The 17336-nt window shown below is 47.6% G+C and overlaps 1 protein-coding gene across 1 annotated transcript in view; it reads left to right on the top strand.

Annotated features, from left to right (window-relative positions):
* The first annotated feature begins 227 nt into the window (after positions 1–227).
* Positions 228–17336, top strand: part of SCAMP1 (secretory carrier membrane protein 1) — a 74762-nt gene continuing 57653 nt past the window's right edge. Inside the window, exon 1 of the mRNA XM_065406004.1 lies at positions 228–388. Within this exon, the coding sequence (XP_065262076.1) occupies positions 332–388 (57 nt within the window). The 5' untranslated portion in view covers positions 228–331. The remainder of the gene's footprint in view (positions 389–17336) is intronic.

Genomic DNA, 17336 nt, shown 5'->3' with positions numbered 1-17336 from the left:
GGCAACAGGGTCAGAGTCCCCTTCTAACTGGGTGGCGGCGAGGTTTCAAGACGGGCATTTTGAGGCGGGACAAGATTATCCTGGGTTGGGTTCCATGAGACGGTACCATTCCTCCCCCAGTGTAGTGTCCCCTTTCCAGGCGTAAAGATGGTATTGCCTCGCCTAATACCTCACTTCCGGAGCAGCCATTTTGGATCTCGCTGGCTGGCTGCTCGGGCAAGGGGCGGGATCTAGGCCGGATCTGCTTGTGACATCGGTTCGGGGGTAGATTGTGGGGCGCTGGAGTGGAGCCGCCGCCGCCCGGTGATCACAGCGCCCGTCCGCCCCCGCCATGTCAGACTTCGACAGTAACCCCTTCGCGGACCCGGACCTCAACAACCCCTTCAAGGTGAGGGCGAGGCCGGCTCTCTGGGGCTTCGGGCGACTCCCGGGGCGGAACATTCCTTCCCCTTCTAGCTTGGGGCCGGTGCGTCTTCTATTCGCCGAGGGCGACCGCACCCCGCGGGGGGCTGCCTGCACGTCCGTCCTTCCGCGGCAGGCCCCGGGAGTCTGCCTTTGTGCCCAGGAAAACAGGGCAGAGACGCCTTCAGGTCCGCACCTCCAGGCCTGCCCGACACCCCCGCGCTATGAGGCTCCCGCAGGCCCAGCCTCCCTTCCACTCCCCTTCTCCAGGCTGGGTAGGGGCCCGGACACCTGAGAGGGGCTTTGCCCTGTTACACTGTAGCGTCTCCCTTCGCCCGGCAGCGGCGCCCCGCTGCGGCTATTGGGAGGAGGCTATGGAGACCGCTGGAGGCGGCTGTAGCTCTGCGTCCGGGAGAAGGGCCGATGATCGCTGTAGTAACTCTGCGGGCTTGTCCCATAGGCACCAGGCAGTAGATGTTACGCAGCGGATCTGTGTGTACAAGTGATCGCACCCCTTCCAAGCAATAAGTGCTAGACGATCGGGCTGATGTGTAATAACAAAAAGGCAAAGGCAACATGACGATCTAAAACAAATCCTAGACCTGGTGTTAGTCTTCTAAAAAAAACACATTTCACAGTCACCACCCATAAAAACTTCCACATCAAAGGAAATACATTTTTTAAAAAACTTAAGGTTGGTTCCTTCATTTTCAGTCTTCCCCCCCTTCTGTTAGCAAAGATTCCATTTTTCTGGTCTCAGGTATTTTGTTATAATGCAAGGATTTCTAACTGGTGCAATAACTGCAGATCATGGTTATCTTGGACTGGAGTTAAAGTTCAAAAATTAAACAAGCCACTAGATCCTTCCTTTAGTTTTCCTACCTTCCCCAAACATTCAAGTCTTGTTATTTCTCCTCTTAAGTTTCGCCAACCTTGCTATTTCTAAAGCTCATGTTGTAATGGTATTTGGGTAGCAACGGGAGGCAAACCTTTGCTCTCTTTTTATGAAATTAAGATACATAATATAAGGGTCTTTGAAGATTTTCACTTCTTGGCCTGCTGTTTGTAATATTCAGGGTTGAGAATTCCTCCTTCACTATCAGTAGAGCTTCAGCCCTCAAGACTTTGCTCAATCTCCTTTTTGATTACCCCTCCCTTTCCTCTTCATTAGCTGTTTTTATGGCTCAAGTGTTCAGTGTCACAATACAGGGCAACTGCACCTGTATTCCTCCTCTGGGCTAGCAAGAGCACCCACTCTAGCCTCCTGGCTGCAGACTGCACAGCTCCCTGCTTATACTGTGAATTCTCCAGCAGTCAGCCTGCTTTGCTTTGCTTTTCTCCTCAAAGATAGTAAACAATGTTATTGTCACAGTTAAGTTACCCTCAGCTCTTTTTAATCAAGTATAGTTATTCTTAAGGTACAGTAACTCCTCACTTAATGTTGTAGTTATGTTCCTGAAAAATGCAACTTTAAGTGAAACGATGTTAAACAAATCCAATTTCCCCATAAGATTCAATGTAAATGCGGGGGGTTAGGTTCCAAGGAAATTTTTTTGGGGCAGACAAAAGGCATTATGGACTGTACAGTACTGTACTGTGCTGTGGTGGGGAGGTGCCCCTGGCTTACCCCACACAGGCACAGCCCGCTGCAGACAATGAGGCAGGCAAGGACGCTAAGAAGCACCTTGTGCAGCAGCAGCTTCCTCCCTAGAAAAACAGGTGCTGACTTTGTCGGGGGATGCTCCAGGCCTGCCTCTTCCCAGCCCCACTCCACCTCCTCCTCGGAGCACGCTGTGTCCCCGCTCCTCCCACTTCCTCCCAGCGCTTCCCTGCCGCCAAACAGCTGTTTAGCAGGGCTTAGGACTTTCTGCGAGGGAGGGGGAGGAGTGGAGACGCAGCGCTTCTCTGCTCCTCCCCCTCCCACCAGTGGTGGATTTAGAGTTAGTGGGGCCCTATGCTCAGCTTCATTTTTGGGGCCCCCCGTGGGGGGAGCATTCTCTCTCATCTCCCCCTTCCCCCTGTTTTTAATTCTTTTTTCTCCATTCTCCTCCTGGGGCTCAGGGCTGGGGGTGCAGTGTCTGGGAGGGTGTTAGGGTGTGGGAGGGAGTTAGGGTGCGGGAGGGCGCTCAGGGCTGGGGCAGGCAGGAGGTGCAGAGCACTTACCTGGGGCAGCTCCTGTTTGGTGCAGGGAGTGTGCAGGTGGCTCTGTGCAGCGTGGCATCACCCCCATGGCCGTGATTCTGGGAGCCGCGATTCTGGGTGCTACCCCTCCTCCCCCCGGCAGGCAGGGCCACCCGGTATGCAGGGGCTTTAGGGGCTGCAGGGTCCTAGGCTAAGGGGGGCCGGGGCCCTGGTCTGCAGCTCTAAAGCCCCTTTCAGAATGCGGCTCTGCGAGCACGGGCCGGAGGACTCAGGAGGAGCAGGGGCAGCCGCGCAGCCAGCGGCTGGAGAGAAGCGGCGCTTTCCCCTTCAAAGGAAGGGGAAAGCGCCTCTGGCTGGCTTTGAAGGGGAAAGCGCTGCTTCTCTCTGGCCGCTGGCTGCGCGGCTGCCCCTGCTCCTCCTGAGTCCTCCAGCCCATGCTCGCAGGGCCGCATTCCAAAAGGGGCTTTAGAGCTGCAGGCCAGGGCCCCGGCCCCCCTTAGCCTAGGGCCCTGCAGCCCCTAAAGCCTCTCCGTTCCGGGTGGCCTTGCCTGCCGGGGAGGGAGCAGCTTCCCCGCTCGTTCGCTCCCTCCCTCCCTCCCTCCCAGAAAGTCCTAAGCTCCGCCAAACAGCTGTTTGACGGCGGGTGAAGCGCTGGGAGGGAGGGAGGGGTGGGGAGGAGGCGGAGAAGAGGAACTTGTGCAATGCTTCCTTGTAAAGTCAGCCAGATGTTGTTATAAGGGAGAATTGCACAACTTTAAATGAGCATGTTCCCTAATGGAGCAGCAACGTAACTTCGAAACAACGTTAAGTGGGAGGATGTTAAGTGAGGAGTTACTGTATAAGCATTACAAGAAAAACATATTAAAAATAATAAAAGAACCTACCCATATGCTAGTAAGCTTACCAGAGATCACTCCCTCACTCCAGCAAGGGCTCTGGTTGGTGATTAGTCCTTTGAACCCCACAGAAGAATTTTCCCTGTGGTTACAAGTTCATCACAGCTTCAGTTCAGAACAAGCACATAAAGGGCACGTCTTCACTACCCGCTGAATCGGCGGGTAGCAATCGATCTATTGGGGATCGACTTATCGCGTCTAGTGAAGACGCGATAAAATCGATCCCCGATGGCTCTTCCGTCGACTCCGGAAATCCACCGCGGCAAGAGGCGGAAGCGGAGTCGACGGCGGTGCGGCAGCGGTCGACTCGCCGCCATCTTCACAGCCAGGTAAGTCGACCTAAAATATGCCACTTCAGCTACGCTATTCACGTAGCTGAAGTTGCGTATCTTAGGTTGACACCACCCCCCCCCACCCCCGTAGTGTAGACCTAGCCAAAGTCATGAATAGGTGAGTCCCTCCTTTATCCAGCTTTGGTCTTTGAAGAGACTGTGAATAGGTAATGCATTTCCTTCTCAGAGTGAAGCTTCAAAAGGCTGAGTTCCTGCATATCCCAAGTAGGTGTATTTGCATATCCTGTAAAAAGTTACATACAATCCCACAACACTGACAGCTTAAATCACAATTTTTGTGTTCTGAACACAATTTTTGTGTTCTGAACACAATTTTTGTGTTCTGAACACAATTTTATCTACTATTTTACCTGCTATTGGTAAAGTGCTTTGAGATCTATGGATGAAAAATAAGAGCTAGTTGTTAGTAGTAGTAATGCTGAAGGTTATAGATTAAAGTGATGATGATGATTCCCCCCCCCCTCAGTTTTATTGTGTACATTTTATAACTTTATGTACAATATATTTAACAATATAGCCTTTTTCACCTGTTTTGTATGTCTTTCACATCTTGGTGGTGGTGGTGGTGGGGTTTAAGTGTAACCACAAACTAATGAGGGGAGACTGCTTGGTCAGGTGTGTCTTGTGGCAGAGTTTCTACTGAGCAGGTGGATAAAGATTGTTGATTATTTATTTAAGATAAAAAAACCTCAATTTTTAATCAGATTTTTTTTAAATTAAATACATTTTTTCTTTTTTGACAATAAACATGAATATTTAATTTGAAATTTACAATCAATGTTATGGCCTACAGTTATAAGCTATTAAAATTTAAATTAAATACAAAAAAGTTAAGCAATACCTGTTGGTTGCCAGTTTTTCAAAAAAGTCAACCCACTGAACTGCCCATTCTCAGAGTGCTTTGAACGTGGCTGAACTGCGCCATGTTCAAACCAATGTCAGGCTGCATGGAGGAGAAATGCTTGCGATCTCTCAGTCCTCATAGTGATGACTGTAAACAGCACATCTATATTCATGCTATGATTTCAAAACCAGGGCACTAAGGCCACCTGCAAAAAGGAAGTTTGAAATTAAGCAGAGACTTCCCCTACATTTTTTCATGGAACCCTGCTTTTGGGCTCTGCTAACTAGTGCTGACTGGTGGAATAAAATAGTGTTATTAATCTGGGATGATGAGCAGTGGCTGCAGAACTTCAGGATGTGAAAATCCACTTTCCTAGAAATCTGTGCAGAACTCAAACTGGTTCAATGGAACACCTACATGAAAGCTGCCCTCAATATTGAGAAGCATGTGGCCATAGCTATGTGAGAGCTCGCCCTCCTCACTCCACCCCCCCGATTGCTACTGGTCATTAGCTAACCCATCAGAGATGGTAGTTCAACAATTAGGACTGTCATGAAGGTGTGCGCTGCTGTCTAGAGCAGAGGTTCTCAAACTGTGGTCCATGGACACAGCTCCATTCATGTGATCCGTGGATAGTTCCCTCTAAGGTGCGCGCCTGGGCGGCTGCGTACGAGAGAATGAAGGGCTGCCCACCTAATTAGAGGAGCTGTGCAGGTGTGGCTCCACTAATTAGGTGCCTGGATCCTGGAGAAGAGGCACATGTAAGGTGAGTTGGTGGCCTTGGAGGGAATAGGGGGTAGGGAGTAGTGGGGAGAGGTGGGGGAGATAGGAGGTAGGTGGTGGGGGCAGTGGGGTGAGAAGAGGCGGTGGGAGGAATTTTTGGGACCTGCAGGGCTGCTGTGGCCAGAGAAAGAGGCGACTTTCCCCAGCTCCAGGGCTGCAGCTGCCGGGGAAGAGACCTCCTCCCCCCCCCAGCTCCAACTCTGGGGCTGCCGCAGCGGGTAAGAGAGGGAGAGAGACCCCCTCCTCTTTCCCAGCCCCAGCTCGGTAGCTGCTGCTGAGGGGACAAGACTGCTCTCCCAAAACTACAGTAACTCCTTGCTTAACATTGTAGTTATGTTCCTGAAAAATGCAACTTTAAGCGAAACGATGTTAAGCGAATCCAATTTTCCCCATAAGAATTAATGTAAATGGGAGGGTTAGGTTCCAGGGAAATTTTTTTCACCAGACAAAAAACTATATATTATATAGACACACACACACAGTATATGTTTTAAACAAACAGTTTAATACAGTTCACAGCTATGATAATTGTGAAGCTTGGTTGAGGTGGTGAAGTTAGAGGGTGGAAGAGGGAGGGATATTTCCCACGGAATGCCTTGCTGCTAAATGAGGAACTCAGCTGAGCCCTCAAGGCTTAACACATTGTTGTTAATGTAGCCTCTCACACAAGGCAGCACGAACAGGAGGGAGGGGAGACAGCATAGCAGACAGAGACAGACCCACACCTTGTGTGTGGGAGAGCGAGATGCACACTGCCTCTTAAGTGCATTGTCTTTTTAAGTGGATCAAGAATTTGAGACAGCAGCTGCTGCCCCAAGCTCTCTGTCTCTCTCCATCCATGTCCCCTCCCTGCTCTATATGGAGAAGGGGTAAGCGGGGTGCAGGAGTGGGGGCAGGGGGACACCCTGACATTAGCCGCCTCCTTCCCACCCTGCACAGCAAGCAGGAGTCTCTGGGAGCAGCTCCAAGGCAGAGGGCATGAGCAGCACATGGCAGTGGGGGGGGGGGGGACGGGACAGGACAACGACAGCTGAACTGCCTTGATAGTCTGCTGGGCAGCTGCAGCACAGGGAACTTAAGGGAGGGGGGAGCTAATGGGGGGCTGCCGGTCCACCCTGGTTACAAGCCCCTACCAGCTAGCTGCAACCGGCTTCTCTTCCTGCAAGCAGTGGACAAAGGAGGCGGCTGCCAAACGACATTAGAAGGAGCATTGCACAACTTTAAACGAGCATGTTCCCTAATTGATCAGCAACTAAACAACTTAACCAGGAGGACTTTAAGTGAGGAGTTACATGAGTTACTGTACTGTTAAAACTTAATGGAAATCACTTGTGCAGACAAGTGATTTCCCTTACGTTTGGGGAGAGGCATGGAAACCATTAAGGCTAGATCTTTATCTGTTATAGTTCTGGCTCTTCAGAGTACTCCCATTGACTCTTAAGTAGCAAGCAGCACTAGGTTTGGTGTGGGTGCTGCTAGGTGTTTTGTAGGATAAAGACCTTATTTGCAAGCTCTTTGAAGCAGGGATCTGTCTGCAAACTCCAAGGGTATGTCTACACTACAGGATTAATTCGAATTTATATAATTCGAATTTAGGAAACCGATTTTATAAATTCGAATGTATTCGGCCACACTAGGCACCATTAATTCGGTGGTTTGCGTCCAAGCTACCATAGTAGCATCGATTTCCAGAGCGTTGCATTGTGGGTAGCTTTTACATAGCTATCCCATAGTTCCCGCAGTCTCCACCCCCCTTGGAATTCTGGGTTGAGACCCCAGTGCATGATGGGGCAAAAAACATTGTCGCAGGTAGTTCTGGGTACAGCCTCCCCCTCCCTCCCTGAAAGCAACGGCAGACAACCATTTCGCGCCTTTTTTCCTGAGTGAACTCTGCAGACTCCATTCTGCATCAAGCATGGATCCCGTTGTGCTCCAGAACGCAGTCTTGAACATTATAAACACCTCGCGCTTTCTCGTGGAGTTTATGCTTACACAGGACCAGAAAAAAGAGGCGAGGAGGAGGAGGCGGCGATTGCAGCGCAGCGACCAGCGTGATGAGGACATGGACACGGACACAGAATTCTCTGAGACCGCGGGCCCAGGTGCTTTGGAGATTATGATGTTAATGGGCCAGGTTATAGGCTTGGAACGCCGATTCTGGGCCCGGGAAACAAGCACAGACTGGTGGGACCGCATAGTGTTGCAGGTGTGGGACGATTCCCAGTGGCTGAGAAACTTTCGCATGCGTAAGGGCACTTTCATGGAACTTTGTGACTTGCTTTCCCCTGCCCTGAAGCGCCAGAATACCAAGATGAGAGCAGCCCTCACAGTTGAGAAGTGAGTGGCGATAGCCCTGTGGAAGCTTGCAACGCCAGACAGCTACCGGTCAGTCGGGAATCAATTTGGAGTGGGCAAATCTACTGTGGGGGCTGCTGTGATGCAAGTAGCCAAAGCAATCACGGAGGTGCTGCTACGAAAGGTAGTGACTCTGGGAAATGTGCAGGTCATAGTGGATGGCTTTGCTGCAATGGGATTCCCTAACTGTGGTGGGGCAATAGATGGAACCCATATTCCTATCTTGGCACCGGAGCACCAGGGTACCCAGTACATAAACCGCAAGGGGTACTTCTCAATGGTGCTGCAAGCACTTGTGGATCACAAGGGACGTTTCACCAACATCCATGTGGGCTGGCCGGGAAGGGTTCATGACGCTCGCGTCTTCAGGAACACCAATCTGTTTAAACGGCTGCAGCAAGGGACTTACTTTCCGGACCAGAAAATAACCGTGGGGGATGTTGAAATGCCAATTGTTATTCTTGGGGACCCAGCCTACCCCTTAATGCCATGGCTCATGAAGCCATACACAGGCAGCCTGGACAGGAGTCAGGAGTTGTTCAACTACAGGCTGAGCAAGTGCAGAATGGTGGTAGAATGTGCATTTGGCCGTTTAAAAGGTCGCTGGCGATCCTTATTGACTCGCTCAGACCTCAGCCAAACCAATATCCCCATTGTTATTACTGCTTGCTGTGTGCTTCACAATCTCTGTGAGAGCAAGGGGGAGACCTTTATGGCAGGGTGGGAGGCTGAGGCAAATCGCCTGGCTGCTGATTACTCGCAGCCAGACACCAGGGCGATTAGAAGAGCACACGATGAAGCGCTGCGCATTAGGGAAGCTTTGAAAACCAGTTTCATGACTGGCCAGGCTACAGTGTGAAATTTATGTTTGTTTATCCTTCCTGAAAACCCGCCCCCTTTATTGACTCATTCTCTGTAAGGAACCCACCCTCCCCCTTCCCCCAGCTTGCTTTCAAAGGAAATAAAGTCACCATTGTTTAAAAATCATTTATTCTTTATTAATTGATTATAAAAAGAGGGAGAGAACCTGAGTGGGGTTTGGGAGGAGGATCAGCGGGAAGGAAAAGCCCAGTAAAAAAAGGTTAAGAAAATGGCAGCCTTTTGCTTGGGCTGTCCACTGGGGTGGAATGGGAGGGTGTACGGAGCCTCCCCCCCCGTGTTCTTACACGTCTGGGTGTGGAGGCTATGGAACATGGTGAGGAGGTAGGGGGGTTATACAGGGGCTGTAGCGGCACAGAACCTGAGTGGGGTTTGGGAGGAGGATCTGCGGGAAGGAAAAGCCCAGTAAAAAAAGGTTAAAAAAATGGCAGCCTTTTGCTTGGGCTGTCCACTGGGGTGGAATGGGAGGGTGTACGGAGCCTCCCCCCCCGTGTTCTTACACGTCTGGGTGTGGAGGCTATGGAACATGGTGAGGAGGTAGGGGGGTTATACAGGGGCTGTAGCGGCACTCTGTTCTCCAGCAGCCGTTCCTGAAGCTCCACCAGACGCCGGAGCATGTCTGTTTGCTCACGCAGCAGCCCCAGCGTTGCTTCCCGACTCCTCTGATCTTCCTGCCGCCACCTCTCATCTCGAGCGTCTCTCCTCTCCTCACGTTGGTCCCTTCTGTCCTCACGGTCACTGGCTTCTTTCCTATACTTGCAAACCGTCTCCTTCCACTCATTCAGATGAGCTCTTTCATTCCTGGTGGATTGCATGATTTCGGAAAACATCTCTTCTCTCGTCTTTTTTTTACGACGCCTTATCTGGGATAGCCTTCGGGAAGGAGGAGGGAGGCTTGAAACATTTGCACCTGCTGGAGGGAGTGAAAAAAGGAGAGAATTTTTTTAAAAGATACATTTTTCAGAACAATGCTTATACTCTTTCACGGTGTATACTATTCACATTACATAGCACATGTGATTTCTGTGCAAGGTCGCATTTTGCCTCTTAATATTGAGTGCCTGTGGCTTTGCTGCTAGAGATCACAGACGCAGGTCGGGGCAACAGAATTCACCTTGCATGCTGCCATGGTAAGCCACTGTCTTTAGGCTTCTGCGCCCTGCTTTCCCACATACCAAGCAAAGCCCGTTGTGCTGCAGTTTTCCTGTTAGCTTGTTTTCTGCTGCTGAAGGTTAACCCCCCCCCCCATCCAATTCTCTGGGATGAGTGCTTTCTCCCTCCCCCCACCGCGTGGCTGGTATCAGGGAAGATCCCTGCAGGAACCAAACTAACACCCCCCCCCCACCCGCCATGAATTCTCTGGGATGAGTGCTTTCTCCCTCCCCCCACCGCGTGGCTGGTATCAGGGAAGATCCCTGCAGGAACCAAACTAACACCCCCCCCCCACCCGCCATGAATTCTCTGGGATGAGTGCTTTCTCCCTCCCCCCACCGCGTGGCTGGTATCAGGGAAGATCCCTGCAGGAACCAAACTAACACCCCCCCCCCCCACCCGCCATGAATTCTCTGGGATGAGTGCTTTCTCCCTCCCCCCACCGCCTGGCTGGTATCAGGGAAGATCCCTGCTAGCAAAACGCGAAAAGCTCTGGGCCAATCCTCCCCCCCCCCCCCCTTTGCACTTGGCTAAATGCAGGGAAGGATTTCTTTTCAGCCACAGGCAAACAGCCCAGTAGGAACGGCCACCTCAGTCCCCTTAATTAAATTCCCTTATTTCAACCAGGTTACCCTAAGCGATATCACTCTCCTGAGGATTACACAGCAAGATAAAGAACGGATGTTGCTTGAATGCCAGCAAACACCGGGACCATACGCTGCCAGGCTCTGTCAGGCAATGATACCAGATTACTTGCTACTAGCATGGCGTGGTCAAGTGTCCTACCATGGAGGACGGAATAAGGCTGCACTGCCCAGAAACCTTGTGGCAAGGCTTTTGGAGTACCTCCAGGAGAGCTTCATGGAGATGTCCCTGGAGGATTTCCGCTCCATCCCCAGACATGTTAACAGACTTTTCCAGTAGCTGTACTGGCTGCGAATGCATCCCAAGTGCTCAGGGCAAATTAATCATTAAAAATGCTTGCTTTTAAACCATGTTTTATATTTTAAAAGGTAAACTCACCTGAGGTCCCTTCCATGGGGTCATGGTCTTGGGTGCTGGCTTGGGAGGCTTGGGAGGGTACTTCAGTCAGGGTGAGAAACAGTTCCTGGCTGTTGGGGAGAACGGAGAGCTGGGTGCTCTCTGCCAGCTCGTCCTCCTCCTCCTCCTCTTCCCCTTCCACGGAATCATCAGGTGTACCTGATGAGACTATCCCCAGCTCGGAATCCACAGTCAGAGGTGGGGTAGTGGTGGCGGCCCCCCCTAGAAATGCATTTAGCTCAGCGTAGAAGCGGCATGTCCGCGGCTCTGACCCGGAGCGACCGTTTGCCTCCTTTGCTTTTTGATAGGCTTGTCTGAGCTCCTTGACTTTCACGCGGCACTGATCTGTGTCCCTATTGTGGCCTCTCTCCATCATGCCCTTGGAAATTTTTTCATAAGTTTTGGCATTTCGTCTTTTCGAACGCAGTTCAGCTAGCACTGAATCCTCTCCCCATATAGAGATCAAATCCAGTACCTCCTGTACGGTCCATGCTGGTGCTCTTTTTCGATTATCAGCCTGCATGGTTACCTGTGCTGATGAGCTCTCTGTGGTCACCTGTGCTCTCCACGCTGTGCAAACAGGAAATGAAATTCAAATGTTCCCGGGGCTTTTCCTGTCCACCTGGCCAGTGCATGCGAGTTCAGATTGCTGGCCAGAGCGGTCACAATGGTGCACTGTGGGATAGCTCCTGGAGGCCAATAACATCGAATTGCGGCCACACTAACGCTAATTCGAATTGACAAATTCGATTTTGGCGCTACTCCGCTCGTCGGGGTGGAGTACAGAAATCGAATTAAAGGGCCCTTTAATTCGAATTAAATGGCTTCGTTGTGTGGACGGGTCAAGCGTTAATTCGAATTAAGGCAGCTAAATCCGAATTAAAGTCGTAGTGTAGACCAGGCCGAAGCCATGTGTTAATGTGCTCCAAGGCTTATAAAAACTCAATGAGTCCACTGTGAGTTTTTGAGTTGGTGACCCACACAATGTGAAACCAGGAGAACTTTGCCTGTTTCTGCAGGGCTCTGTTGCATTTTCACAGCATGGATCCTAAACACTAATTTAAAATACCCATAACCAACCACTTGATGTTTTACTTCCCTTCGTATTTTCAGTGTTGTCGTTTGTTTGTGGTTTTGTGGCTTTATTACTTATTTTTACTGTTGTGTGTGAAATATTAATCAAATTTAGAGTGGACATCTCAGAGAAGTTGCATAAGCCTGAGTGAATGCCTTTTACTCTCCTTTCCAGTATCAGAAAATATTGTATTAATATTGCAATGAGAGCATGACTGTTTCTAGTTGACTCATAGATTTGTATAGCATCTTAAAGCTGAGCTATGTGTGCAGATAATATGCATGCAAGAGGGATAGTTTTGTGAACTGCAAAAGTCTGTAGCATCTTAGTATTTTGGCAGATGTTTCATTTTTTGAGAGCAGCTTTCCCTGAAGATTTAGTGGTCTATGGTAAAAGTAGGTTATTTAATTGGGCCTTTGATGTTTTATTTTTATTCACATTTAATCCAGAAGCGAAACGTGTTTCTTTAAATTGGTACCCTACTACACTACATGCTTAGTTTTGGTCACATTTTTCAGATGTGTATGCGTGGTTTTCATTGGATGCAATTCAGCTAACCTACCTATATTGTATTTATTGGTCATCATTGTCCCGTGGAAAGATATACTGACTGTACCAGACCCTAGTGCTTTTTCAAAAAATTTAATAGTTGTCAGTCCAGTAAGTAGGATAGTAGTCAACCCCCAGAAATGGATTTGTGGTTGAAAACGGGTTATTTTCAAAAGAAAACAACAAATAATCAAACCAGTGACGGTGAGATCAGTGAAAAGTTCAAAATCGAACATGAGAGTACAGCAACCGAACATACATCTGCAAAGGAAATTTTGAGTGCAGAGTGCAGACCCGGGTTTACCAGGAACCAGTATGAGTACCAATAATGAAAATACACTGAAACGCCAATAAACGGTAAGACAATACCACTCAAGCTATATTAATTTAGACTTTATAGGGACTGGTGAACAAGATGAACCAAGGCCACAATGTGTGTTATGCTACGGAGTGCTGGCTAATGAAAGCTTGAAGCCTGCAAACCTCCTGCACTATTTGACAACAAATCATGCTTTCAAAGATAAACCTCCTAAATTTTTTCAGCGCTAACTGAATGAGTTGAAACAAGGGAAAGTAACAATGTTTGCTCATGCAACAGTAAATGTAAAGGCTCTGGAAGCTTCATATCGTGCAAGCCTTCGAATCCCCAAAGCGGGGAAGCCTCACACTATTGGGGAAGAACTTATTCTGCCTGCAGCTAAAGAACTTGCATTAGTAATGTGTGGAGAGAAGACAGCAAAGCAGTTAGATTGTGTGCCTCTTTCAAATGACACTGTGTCACACAGAATTCAAGATCATAGCATCATAGAATATCAGGGTTGGAAGGGACCTCAGGAGGTCATCTAGTCCAACCCCCTGCTCAAAGCAGGACCAATCCCCAGACAGATTTTTACCCCAGTTCCTTAAATGGCCCCCTCAAGAATTGAACTTACATTCCTGGATTTAGCAAGCCAATGCTCAAACCACTGATGTTAAAGACATTCTTGTGAAACGTGTGAACAACGTAGGTATTTTGCATTGCAATTGGATGAGACAACTGATATCACTGACATTGCAAATCTTGCATACATCAGGTATTAGTGGGAAGGGAAAGTACTGGAAGATGTTTTATTTTGTCATTCAATGCCAAGAAGAACAACCGCCGAACAACTTTTCCAGTTACTAGATGAGTTTGTGAAGGAACGCAGTATTGATTGGAAACGTTGTGTTGGAGTATGTACTGACAGTGCACGAGCAATGATGGGAAGACACAATGGGATAATGGTTCATATCTGCGCAGTGGCACCTAATGCTGCATGGGTACACTATAGTATTCATTGAGAGGCACTAGTTGCCAAGAAAATGCCAGGGGAAATGAAGGGTGTTTTGGAAACTGTTAATTTAATAAAAGCTAGATCTATAAATTCTCAAATTTTAGTGTACTGTGCAATGAAATGGGTAGTGCTTATGTACAACTTCTTCATACAGAAGTACGGTGGTTGTCAAGAGGCAAAGTACTTGTTTGTTTGCGCTACATTCAGAAGTACAGCTATTTCTAGCAGACCATCCATTTCAATTCACAAGTTGTTTTGAAGATTCATCCTGGCTCTTGTGATTGGCTTACCTCTCCGATGTATTTACATGCCTAAATGAGTTGAACGCTGGGCTGCAGGGAGTTTCAGTGATTATATTGGATGTGCGAGACTAAATCAATGCAATGATCAAGATACTTGACTTATTTGCTAGTCACGTAAAAAAGGATGATTTCAGCGCATTTCCAACATTGGAAGGTTTTCTGTCTGAAAATGAACTGGTGCTTGACCAAAAAAAAAAATGAAATTGAAGAACAACTTGTTGCCTTGAAGCAACAGTTTGAAGATTATTTTCCAGTAGAAGCTGAACCAAACAACTGGATATGTAATCCTTTTTTGGAATTGAAATCAGTGAGCTGCCTTCTGGTTTGTCCGATAAGGCACAAGAGTGCTTGTTGAAGCTTTCTTGCAATGAAACATTACAGTCAGAATTTAAGACATTCTGTAATTAAGTTCAGTTCTTTGAATCCAAAAGACTACCCAGAACTTGCAGACAAAGCAGTGCGTTTTCTGATGCCATTTGCTACTACGTACCTGTGTGAGACAGGATTTTCATCACTTATTGCCCTCCAGTCCAAATACAGAAGCAGGAGGAATGCTGAACCTGACCTAAGGCTAAAGCTGACAAACATTACACCCGACTTCCCTGAACTTTGCTCACAAAAACAGACACATCCATCTCATTAGAAAGGAAAGACTACTGATATTAAAATGAGTTGTGTGCTTTTATTTGTAGAACAAAAAAAGTTTTGTTAAGGGTTTTTTTAATCCAAAGCTCTTTACAATAGTTAGCTAATGGTACAAACAACATTTGGAAAGATCGTTAAGTGGTCCGCTGAGACCCTCAGCAATTTTCAAGTGGTCTGTGGAAAAAAAAAAAGTTTGAGAACCACCGGAGAGACTTCTGTCCCCCTGGGTCAAAAGGTTGGGAAATGTGCAGGAAATTATTAACAGGTTTTCACAGTTGGGTTTCCCAACTTGTATTAGGGTCAGTGATGGGACCCATGTTATTCTTTGCCTTCTGCACCTGGCCTTGAAGTTCATAAATGGAAAAGGGTACTTCTCCGTGGTAGTGCAAGGCCTGGCTGATAACCACGGAAAGTTCCACAGTATATGTGTGGGGTATTCAGGAAGGGCTATGCCACCAGAAAGTCTGGACTTTTTGCAGTGACGAGTGGAACTTTTGCATCAATGGTTCTGTCATTCCATCACTCATTCTGGGTGAAGCCTTTTACTGAACACTTTGCTAGAAGAAAGGAACTATGTATCTATACACTGAATCGTTGCAAAAATGGCTGTAGAATGCACATTTGGAAGATGGAAAATAGATGGAAGATCCTGAGGCTGATGAGAAACATCTTTCTGTTATGATAGCTGCTTGCTGTGTTTTGCACAACTTTTATGAGAAGAAGGGAGAGAGTTTTGCAAATGGATGGGAGCAAGTGCTGGGCACACTGGGTGAAGATTTTGAAAAGCCAAATGGAGACATTTACCAAATGATGCATCTACTCAGGGGCACTGAGGAAGGGATGCATGGAGCTCATACTTTGAGTCCAGGTGCCATTGTAAAGTGTGAATGTGGTTTTTGTGTAAGCCATTTATTAGCATGTTTTTTTTCTGTGAGTGTCTTGATACACTTCTCAACTATAATTAAATTGTATTTCCTTTTGTTGTTTTTAAGGCACTCAATGTGAATATAGTGTTTATATTATGCCTGCGTCACTGTTGTGACACTATCTGCACACTTCAGTTAATGGTGCAGGACTCAAAACTGTGACTGTAAACACTTCCAGTACTTCAGTACCAATAAATACCAGTTTGAATGTTGTGAACAGTAAAAACTCATTTCAGAATTCATAAAGCTGTGCAAAGATAGAAAGTTTCAAGGTCATATGATCCAAGAGGATTGTTTGTCTCTCCATCCCTAGCTGTTTTCTGTGATGGGCTAGTCATTTCTCTTGTCCTTTCTCTCTCCTTTTCTCGATGGTGGTGCTATAGGGAAAAAGTGTGTGTGTGTGGGTTGGGGGACCCAAGCTGTTGAAATTGTAGCCTGTATGCTAACACTGATGTTGCTTTTCCCTCCTCACTTTGAGATTTCCTTTTCCATAGGCTCTTCCCAGTCTTGGGTGAGATTAGAGATAAGATGTTTATTCAATCTTTTTCCTCTGTGTAGGAGCCCCCAGGTCTGAGAGGTGGGTGGGAGGAGAAGGGGGGGATTTTCTGCCAGTGTGGGATAGGGGAACTAAATTTCAGATGGGTTGTGAGTGATAGGGTGGCAAGTTAAAGAGGCTGCATCAGTGAGACCTAGTAAATGCATGTGTAGTTCTGCAGACTGTCCTTATGTTGGAGGATGTTATCCTGTGTTGTGTCCCCAAAAGACAGAATCCTCCTGTCCAGAAAGGCATGGCTGCCCCAGATCTGGTGCAGGAGTGAAAGGGAACCGCAAGCAATACGGGCAGTGCCAAGAGAGCTGCATTGCCATTCAATCTTTGTGCCAATTAGAGCACTATTTGTGCTTTTAAGTTTTCATATTTAAGACCCGCAGATCAACATAAGGTGTACTTCAGAATTAATAAAATTCTGCAGTACATCAAAGGGTATGTGTGTGAATGGTTAAGCGTCTTAAAATCTTTCTTTTTGCAAATGTCTAGCATAATTTTGGCAATTTGATTAATAACTCATGTTAGTGCAAATCTTTGATCATTAATGAAACCCTGAGTTAGAAACATGATTTTTGTGTGTGTGCATTTTCTTTTCTGTATTTGCTGCTAAAATAAGTGTCTTTTTAGAACAGTCTCCGGTGGGGGGTGGGGAAGTCAACTGGGTGGGTGAGAGACCAGTAAATGCTGCTGTGGGACTGTGTGTGGTGGTACACGGCAAGCTTAAGTGGTGTTTGTGTGTTGACATATTTATAGAAATAAAGGCATGAAGAGTTCGTACAGTCTCCAGCACATCCGTCATTTTCAGTAGTGCAGTGGTTAGGTGTGGTGTTTAAAAGCTCAGGAAGCAGAGTGAAGGTAAACTTTATGGTGCCTGAACTAAGTTGTTCAAACCCAGCTGGCAATTTTATTGTAATATCATTGCATACTTACTGGAATTGATCCTCTCCACAGTTTGGGTCTTTTGCTTGTAGTTCAGGTTGGTCCTTTTTTGATGGAGGGTGCCCCATGATATCTGAAGCTGTTTGGCCCCAGGTTCACCAAGTCAACAAGATCCTGGTTTGGAGGATCTGTCGGGGAATCCACAATATGCTGTTGTTGCTGGAGATCATCCCACTCAAACATATGGTCCAGC

The sequence above is a fragment of the Emys orbicularis genome, chromosome 6 (genome assembly GCF_028017835.1).
Source record: "Emys orbicularis isolate rEmyOrb1 chromosome 6, rEmyOrb1.hap1, whole genome shotgun sequence".
Taxonomy (NCBI): Eukaryota; Metazoa; Chordata; order Testudines; family Emydidae; genus Emys; species Emys orbicularis.
This window is presented reverse-complemented; position numbering and strand designations above follow the sequence as displayed.